The sequence below is a fragment of the Epinephelus moara genome, chromosome 2, assembly GCF_006386435.1.
Source record: "Epinephelus moara isolate mb chromosome 2, YSFRI_EMoa_1.0, whole genome shotgun sequence".
In the NCBI taxonomy this organism is placed as follows: domain Eukaryota; kingdom Metazoa; phylum Chordata; class Actinopteri; order Perciformes; family Serranidae; genus Epinephelus; species Epinephelus moara.
Window position 1 is genome coordinate 39199419 of NC_065507.1, and position 9709 is coordinate 39209127.

Genomic DNA, 9709 nt, shown 5'->3' on the forward strand with positions numbered 1-9709 from the left:
TTTAGCAAATGATTCATGCAATGCGTAAAATGTCACTTTTGTGTCACTACAGTTGTTGACTGATTTTTAAACCATATTTACTAAATGTGGGTAAATGTGGGTTCTATGAATGGTTGAAAGTATATATACCACTTTAACAAAAGTGCTATATTATTTTTCTTGGCAGTAACAGTTGTAGTGGTTTTCTTAACAGAATCATGTGCGTTGGAAACAACAGACATAGATGCCATTTTGTCTACTTTGTCTCAAATAACAAACAAACAAACAAACCTAAAGCCTATGCCAGCATACACTGGACAAATGGGCAAAGACAAGTGAGTGAGTCCAATAATGGAATAACATGAGCACATAAATAAAAATAAGAAAAACAAGAATGTACAAAGACATATGGGCATGTATGGGCTTTTACCTTAGGTGAGCATCACCCTCAAAATGTCCAGCAAAACGATAAGTCTGAAGCTCCAGTAGGATGGGGCCCTGAGTTACCGTACAAATAAGAGATAATTTAAATAAAGATATGACAGCATATATTAAAAGATGTGAAAGCATTTTTAAAAATGATCAACACTATCTAAAACACTGACTCACCTTCCCCGATTTACAGTGATCAGCTGCAAACCTGGTCGCCTCACGAACACAAAGAATGTCCATCCCGTCCACCTTAACATAATCAGGTTTACACTAAAGTAAGTGGATTTTAGATGTCTATTTAGCATCCCTTCAGACATACATAAGAAAAGTGTTCATAATAATAAAGGGCATTGTGGCTATCACCTTATTTTGGAGTTCATCTTCCCCCTATTGGCCCAAACTCATAAATGATAAAGCTTGTCTCTTAAGGACCATGTTTGCACAACAACCATGCAGACAAATAGTCCCTCTACCAAGTGAGGAAAACCTCTGTTAAGCCCGGTATTCACTGTATGATTTTGGGCTGTCCCAGATGAAAGATGACCAACATCAAAGATATCTTTGGTCATGGCTCTTAAACAGTGGTCCTACATTGCACAGCGTTAGGGGTTCAAGGACAGTCTTGCGATCAGAGACAGCCTGAGATAAAATTCTGACAGTGTCAGAAATCTGGGATGACCATCTCTCTGTGTGACTGCTGTTATGACCTACGCCTACTAACCAGCCAATTGAAATGCAATTTCAAGTGACGCACTGGGGCTAGACCGAAACAAACAGACAGATAGCAGCTCACCATGGAGGCAAAACATGCTAAAAGAAATGTGTGGGATTCCAGCAAACACAGACAGACACACCACAGTATATAGTGCCCACAAAACTTTAGGTCATTTAATAATGTGACCCTCTATGTTGTGCTTCACACCTGTGCAGCATCCTTGCACTCGTAGCCTGTGATTCAGTAGGCGCTGTCATTGTACAGTCTGCATAAATCAAACTTGATGTCCTACCCAAGTTTATTAGATCCATGTCACACAGTGTAGCTTCACTAAACTTATAAGATTGCTTACATCTCACAGTCTGCAGGAGGCTTTAAAAGAAATAATTCAGAACAGTACCCTGAGACCAGGAATGAAGTCTCCTCTCTTGTAAAAGTCTGTGCTTGCAGAAGCTCGCTCCATCGGCGTACCTTTAGCAAACCTGTTGTTCTCACAGACAAAAATGACGGGCAACTTCCAAAGTGCTGCCATATTAAAGGTTTCAAAAACCTGACCCTGTGGAATACAGACACAGTCCAATAATTTTTTTACTTTAAAAAAAAATGTGTCAATTTTTTACACAGGACCCTCATGGATAATAAAATAAATCAGTTTATAGACAAGAAGAAGATGATTTGTTTACTCTAAGTCAGTTTTTACAGAAAGGTTAGAGTCAGTTTAATGTTTGAATTTGCAAGTTCATATACCTGATTGGCCGCACCATCACCATAGACACAAACACTCAGCTCGCTCTTGTTCTGATACTTGCAAGCGAGAGCTAAACCGGCACCCAAGGGAACCTCGGAAGAATCCAGAGAAAGCCAAAATTGCATTAGATTAACGTTGAATTGCAAATCACTTTAATAAACACTACTAAAATGTACTAACAGTTGCAAGCAAACATCTAAGAGTGTTGATGAGGTTTTACCATTCAATCAGTTCTACATTAGAGGATCATTTTATTCAAAGATCATTTTATGAAAACTGTTATGTGAAGGTTTGGACTCTTGAGGAAGCATTTCGACGGTAAATTCCCAGAAAATAATACTGCATTCACATGCTCCCATAGATCAGAATAATCAGCATCATTACACAAATGATTTTGTCCCAGACTTGTTGCTACACGAGTATGTACTTAAATATTGCTTTACCTGACTAATGCTAATAAATAACTTTTCTAACTCATCTAGGGCACTCATGGACAGCAACTAACAGTTACAACCTATTACCATATCACAAATGACATTAATTCATAATCTGTAATTGATTATCCACAAGGGTCTTGGGAAGGCTGGAGCCTATCCCAGCTGACATTGGCTGAGAGGCAGGGTACACCCCGGACAGGTTGCCAGACTATCACAGCGCTGATACATAGAGACAGACACCATTCATGCTCACATTCACACCTAATTTAACAAAATTTAAACTCACCAGTTAACCATGTCTTTAGCATGTGGGAGGAAGCCTCAGAACCCAGACAAAAACCCATGCTAACAAATTGTGAGCAAAAAACCTGATGCATCAAGTGAATTAAAACAATTTTGTTTTTGCCATCAACTGAACATTTACTGTCATCCACCATGTATCTGCAAATATAAAATCAACTCGGCATCTCTTTTCCAGTTGTTGTTTTAACATGAGGGAGCATTCAAATGCAGGATTACTCTTGTTATATTATCGGGGTTGTTTCAGATTGGGCTTAGAAATTTAAAATGACAGAAAACCTGTCTTACAAACTGGCAACAGGAGGTGTGAAAGGTGTGTGCCTTAACCAGGCAGAGAGGGTGGAATCAAAGAGGCTAACACTGTGGGTGTGTAGGATCAAGTGTATTTGGAACTGTCCCAAAACTAGGGATTAAGAATCAGCAAATGGACCTGAGGCTGCATTAATTTTGACGATTCTTTCGAAAATGTCTCTCACAAGTCCTCAAACATTACCTAAACGCAATACTAAATTGTTAGAGTGCCATTTTACAGCTGAACAGATGTAAAAAAAAAATATTGCAGTTATTTCCTTCCTGTTTGACAGATGACATGCAACTGTTTGTCAGTGGAGGATAACAAAAAAACTGAGGTGGCCAGCTTTAGTCAATCAACTACAGATGCTGTAATTAATTTAAATAATTACCTGTGATCCAACAATACCATTTCCTCCATAGAAGGTTTTAGTGTACATGTGCATGGATCCTCCTCGTCCTTTTGAAATACCTGCTGCTCGGCCTGTAAACAGCAAATTGTGAGTAGTGAAAACAACCTGATCTCACAAAAATACATGAAATGACCACGACCTCTTAACACCGCATTCTGTGGTGGCAGCACACAGTTGAAATTACATGCCGGTACCACGAAAACAATGCCAATGTAAAGTCAATTAGGATCCTTTTTCGTGGTGGACACACGAATTGTTCTGATTGAACAAAGTCCTGTATACACACAAAAACAGTGTTCTTCAGTGATATTAAAACGGCAAATATATTCCTCTGTTATAATTTCCCACCAATAATAATAAGAATAACAACATGATAGTTCGGCTGTACTAGATATTTGATATATTCAAATATTCAGTCCCAAGAAAACCGTTTCTAGAGAACTTGCTAAAATATCTGAAATTAGCCATCATGCCTACTTTTTCTTAACATAGTTCATCTAGGAGCAGTGTCATTACTAGTTCAGCTTTACTAGATATTTGATATATTCAGTAGATCTATCTTATTACGACCCTATTTTACAACTCTATTTTACAAGCCGCAATAAACCTACCATCCCAAAAATGCCGTTTCTAGCATATTAGCTAAAATATCGAAAATTAGCCGACATCTTTACTTTTTCTTAACATAGTTCATCTAGGTGCAGTGTAATTACTAGTTTGGCTTTATTAGATATTAGATATATTGGGTAGATATATCTTTTTACAACCCTATTTAGAACCCTATTTTGCAAATCAGAAGAACTACAACTATGTTTCTGATATGTATCAAGCTGCATGGCGCAGTCCCAGGGAATTGTAGTTTTTTTTTTAAAAATAAGTGTTTTTCCTAGATTTCGCTGGCTCTGTGGTGCTGGCTTGGGGTCTGCTCTCCCCTGGTGGAGTGGAGGTGGCCACCTCTGTCCATGTGATGGCGTTTCCTCTCTGGTTCTTCCGTGCTCAGCCTTATTTTTCTCTTCTTATTTATTTATTTATTAGTGGCATATCAGTGAAAAAAAAACAAATCCGTGTGACTAAATTCTTACATTTTTACATGTATTTCACCATAGCAAGTTGCAAGTTGACATATTCTGCCATATATGAAGAGGGGAGACTCTCTGGAATCTGGCAATATAAGAACCATGATGCTGGGACATTCTGTCATTTCACAAAACATGTGGTTTGTGCTAGGCAGACATGATTGCCAATATTTTTTCAATATTGCAAGAAATTCCATTGACTCATTCACAAGTCAAAAATGTGTTTTATCTGAAAGAAACATTTAATATTTACATCTAAGATAATAGAAGAATAGTCAACCAAGTGCAATGATGTTCTCCAAGATAATATTTGCCACTTTGCAGTAAAAAAAGAAATTTGGGCCTGGGGGGGTGTCCCCCGGGTGTCCCCCTCAATGTATATGGTGACTACGGCCCTGTCAGTATGCATAATTAGGCTGCAGTTGTCTGGGTGCGCAAAGGTGAAGTGGCTGGTCTTGTCATACAAAGTTTGATGGAGTGTCAACTGGACAATATGGAGATATTTGCATCTTGAAAGCCGGACTACAAATGTGGATAGACAGGGAGAAACACACGCAAGCCTAAGACGTGGTAAGATACGATATTCCTCACTATATGAAGTGACTGATAACAAGATCTGTATAATGGATTGTAAAGAAATTCGTCAGGTTTTTATTTTGAAGACAATTGATCTGGATTTATAGCATGATGGGATGACAGCACAATGATGTGTGTGATCACTGGAAAGCTCTGGTCCTGCGCTTTCATGTGATATGTGTGGCACTTCTGTGCGAGCCTGCATTCGCGAGTAATCCATCCAAGAGTAATGTGTGTGTAAAGCTGTATGAAAGCTTTGTTATACATAATTTTAGTGTAACTTTATCATTTTTTTCGCTGTGAAAACATTGGAATAGCGACAAGTGTTTGGTCTTGTCGGAAAGCTACGGTTCTGCTGTTTCACGTGATATGTGTGGCTTCTCGCTATGACGCAAGGTTGCAGAGAAAAACCATAGAGAAGAACAGGTGTGAACTATGCGTCGTTTGGGCCCATAGGGTTAAAGCCCTACGCTATCAAAAGCTGGCAAAATACATTTATTTAATTTATGGCCTTGACATTATCCTGTCATATTGTTGAGTTGTCAAGGACACTTCAGTGTTTTTGTGTGTATACGGGAAAGTTAAAGATATCATTGAGGAAAACGAGGTTGACGTGACGTTGTTGAATCAGGGAATTCGTATGTCCACCACGGGAAAGGATCATAATTGACTTTACATTGGCATTGTTTCCATGGTACCGGCACGTAATTTCAACCCATTACATGCTGCCACCACGGAATGCAGTGTTAAGAGGTTGTGGTCATTTCACATATTTCTGTGAGATCAGGTTGAGTGAAAACATGGAAACAACTGAACTTAGGGGGAGCTACAGGACATTTAAACTTTTGGGTGCATTTATCTTACCAGCAAGCTCAGCCAGAATTTTCTTAAGGGACCCACCCCTGGTGTAAGTGAAGCCATGGGAACGATATGCAGTGATCAGGTGGTCTGTTAAGTTAATTGCTGCTTCAATACCAACTGCACAGGCTTCCTAGAGGAAATATACATATATTTATATTTTTTCTTTGTCCCAGTGGGATTGGGACATTTAATGAAGGTATCCATGTGGGACTGTGGAGTTTGATTGGAGAGGACTGAAAAGTTAATGGACAAGAAATTCGTTTAACAATACAGTAGTCCAAATAAAACATTTGTTGTATATGTTGAACCTTGTGACTGCAACCAAGCAGTAAAATTTAAGAGTAGGCTATTCAGTAAAGGAGATCCTTGCACTCAACCGAGACACATCCAGCGGGAGGTGCCCAGGAGGCATCCTAGTCAGATGCCCGAACCACCTCAACTGACACCTACTCCGAGCTCCCTCAGGATGGCCGAGCTCCTCACCCAATCTCTAAGGCTGAGCTCAGCCACCCAATAGAGGAAACTCATTTCTGCAGTCGCATGCTTCCTTAAGCACAGTGATACTGTCATGATTTCTAGAAAGAGACATTGCTGTTGAGTTTTTCAAATATATTGTTTTGGTGCTTTAAGCACCACAAGTTTTGTGCCATCTAGTTCCATTATATTCAAGATAAGGCAGACATCTCTATGTCCGACATCTCCAACATTCTGCAGCTCACACCACAACAATCTAGACAGATAAATAGTGCTACAGGTAAGACAAAGAATATGTATTACTGATTTGGGAGTGAACTGTAAATTTAACACCAAAAATGTAAACCCTATGGCGATGCTCCAGGAAAAATAAGGGGATCACCAAAATATTCATAGACATTGTCTTGAAAATTATGAACATGCATTTTCAAATTTACAAAATGTATTTTCAGTCTATGCAGTACATCTACAGTCAAAATACTCAATAAGTGAGAAGTTTGACCAGCTAGAGGTGTTCGGGATAAAGTCAGGGGATAACCAAAATCAGAAGGGATTCATCATCTGGGGACTGTGAATACAATATCTCATGACCATCTATCAGATAGTTGTGGAGATCAGTCTTAAGGCCCTGACACACCAAGCCGACGGTCAGCCGTCGACCAAAGTCGGGCCGTTGGTGAGCTTCTGTCACCCTAGTTTTTGCGGTGTGTCCCTCACCGTCGGCACTTGGGCATCAGCGGCAGCTTTTCGGCAGATTGAGCATGTTGAATCGGCGGCTGAGCTTGTTGGTTAGAGAGATCACTCTGATTGGCTGTTCAGGTTTTATTTCCTCGCCCCTGTAGTGAGTGAATCTACCTGTAGTGAAACCGGGACTAACCGGTGCTTCCTCCTCAGGCTCCACTTCACTCAGCTGCCTGACAGACCCGCTGCTTCTTCCCACTTTAACCTGAATAACAAACCAGAACTAGCTGGGAGCAGCTAGCAGAGCGTTAGCCGCAGCATGACCGGAGGGAAGCACAGCCAGTTAGCCTCCGCTAGTCTCTGAGCTAGCCCCGGCTCTCTGTTTGGATCCAACCGGAGCACTGAGCCCTGGTTTGTTATTCAGGTTAAACTGGGAAGAAGCAGCGGGTTTATCGGGCAGTGAGTGAAGAGGAGCCTGCATAGGAAACACCGGGACCATCTGGATGTAACAGTCTGTGGAGGTGCTGCCGTGCTCGGCTGCACAGATAGGAAACCCCCTCAGCTGACAGGATGTACCACTCTCTCACTCCGCTCTCTCTCATGCAGGCGCAGAACGTACATGCTACTTGGCCGTTGGATGTAGTCCATGTAGTGTGTTCAAATGCAACTGACACAGGGCGACGTGAGGCGATGTAGACGACGCAACAGTTGGCTTTTGTCGCCGCTAGCTCTTTGATGTCGGTTTGGTGTGTCTGGTGTGGAACATACCAATCATCATTGCCATCCACAGAGCCATGTCACCGTTTTTCAATCATCACAAATATATTTTTGCAAGTGTAGTTGTCTGTTTCAAATGATATCCAACATGTATCAGCAGCACTATCATGCTGCAATTAAAGTCTATGTAACATTATTTATTAGACATTCTTGTGACTGTGATGATTCTCAATCTCACTGAGGCTATTCCCTTAATAAATAATCAGTTATATCAAAGAGAGTCCATTGAAGGCTACTCTACCTGGCCATTGTACAAGTGGCAGCCACCTCTGATAATCCTCTGGTTGAACAGCTGTCCAGCCTTCAGCTCTAAACATCTAATAGTCTGCATGGTGCTGTAGTACTGCAGACCCTCATCACGAGTCAGAACCACCTGAGCGGCCGGAGCTTCATCCAGCTTGTGGACATCACATTTCTATAGTAAGACAAGTAGTAATAATTAACATTGTGTTGTGTGGATATATTTCTAAGATAAAACTGACAAAAAGAAATGTTTTACCTTTATTTCAAATGTAGCCCAGGTGGTGAAGTCAGCATGTGGTGGTGCTGACATCACTACTACAAGTCCATGCAACAGGAGAGATCACCATTGTTAACATTTCTTGCTCAGAAATTCCGTATCCATGAAGCTAAAATTCTGAATTCAATCCCTGCTTTTAAGCTGTTTAATTAAGTCTGAATACTATTTTGAGTCTCTCAAATTTGTTATAATTAAAAAATTACGTCAGTTGCTAAAGCCTTATTCATTCTTATAATTTCTTCTGTGTCTTCCTATTCTCCTGATCATTATTATTATTATTATTATTACTTACAGCTGTAACTAATGTTATTCTTTCTTTACCTACTGAACCGGTAAGACCAGTTCTTACAATTAAATATATACATTTCTAAATTTAAAAAAAATCTGCAGCTTTGTTTTTTCTTTTTGTTGTTTGGGCTTTCTCCTGCAAGTCACCTACACATGTTTCTCTATGGTTACTGTAGACTGTATGCAAAGTTTTATGGTGAGGGTATAATTATAATTCTCATGTCGACCTGAGCTGAGTTACTTTTTCATGTTTCATGTTATGTTGTCTGTTGTTGTATTGTCTTATGTTTCACATTTGTCTTTTTTGTCTGTTGTTTTTGGACTTAATATTAGAAATAATATTAAATACAGCATCATTAGAAATACGGGAACTTACATAATCTGTTCGTCATCTGCAGCAGTCAGTCAATCACAAATATAAAACAGAAAATTAGACAAAAACAACCAGGTTAAGCATTTTCAGTTTCTCTTAATATGTTAATAATTCACATCAGAATATAGCTGAAAGATAATAATAACATTCAGTCAGAATCACCTTTCAGTGTAATGCAGTTCATTACAACACCAACACAACTACAACCTTCAGAATGACCCTAACCTGAACTTAACACTTGCATGTCTGTTTCCTGGTATTTCTGTGTAAAAGCAGGCTGGCTTACATTTCTCTGGGCAGTTGTCCATAATACGTTGGAGATGTTCAGCATGATGACTTCCAAAACAACTGATGCTCCTCACGTCACATTATGTTTTTCAGTCTTTTAGAGGGGCAAAAAGCGAAATTGTTTGCTGTTGTGCACTGCCTGTAGACCAAAACAAAGTGTGTCATGAGCCACTCCTCCCTCTACCTCTGCTCTCCACCCCCCACCCCCGACTCACCTGTCTAAACTTAGTTTAGCAGTTAGCAATGTCTTTCACTCACTCTCGGTCTCTGCTGAGTTTAGCTATTCCCCTGCCTACTTCAATGATGATGGTACCTGTAATAAATGTAATATATTTGCTGAGATGGAGGCGAGGCTCAGTGACTAGAGGAGCTGGTAGAAGCGCTCCATAGCTGTAAGTTACTCCAGTAGCCGGTGGCAGTCGATTCGGCTAGAGCCATCGCCGGATCCCGGCTAGTGCTAACACCGGGAGCTAACGCTAA

General features: G+C 40.2%; 1 protein-coding gene across 1 annotated transcript; it reads right to left on the reverse strand.

The window, feature by feature from the left end:
• Positions 1-405: 405 nt before the first annotated feature.
• On the reverse strand, positions 406-9398 carry LOC126407093 (pyruvate dehydrogenase E1 component subunit alpha, somatic form, mitochondrial-like). Its single transcript, XM_050071776.1, has 10 exons — positions 9228-9398; positions 8945-8960; positions 8260-8318; positions 8002-8175; positions 5832-5958; positions 3295-3386; positions 1874-1966; positions 1527-1682; positions 589-660; positions 406-477 (listed from the first exon to the last, which is right to left on the reverse strand). The coding sequence occupies exons 1-10, from the start codon at positions 9270-9272 to the stop codon at positions 406-408; spliced, it is 906 nt and encodes a 301-aa protein (XP_049927733.1). The 5' UTR covers positions 9273-9398.
• Positions 9399-9709: the final 311 nt, after the last annotated feature.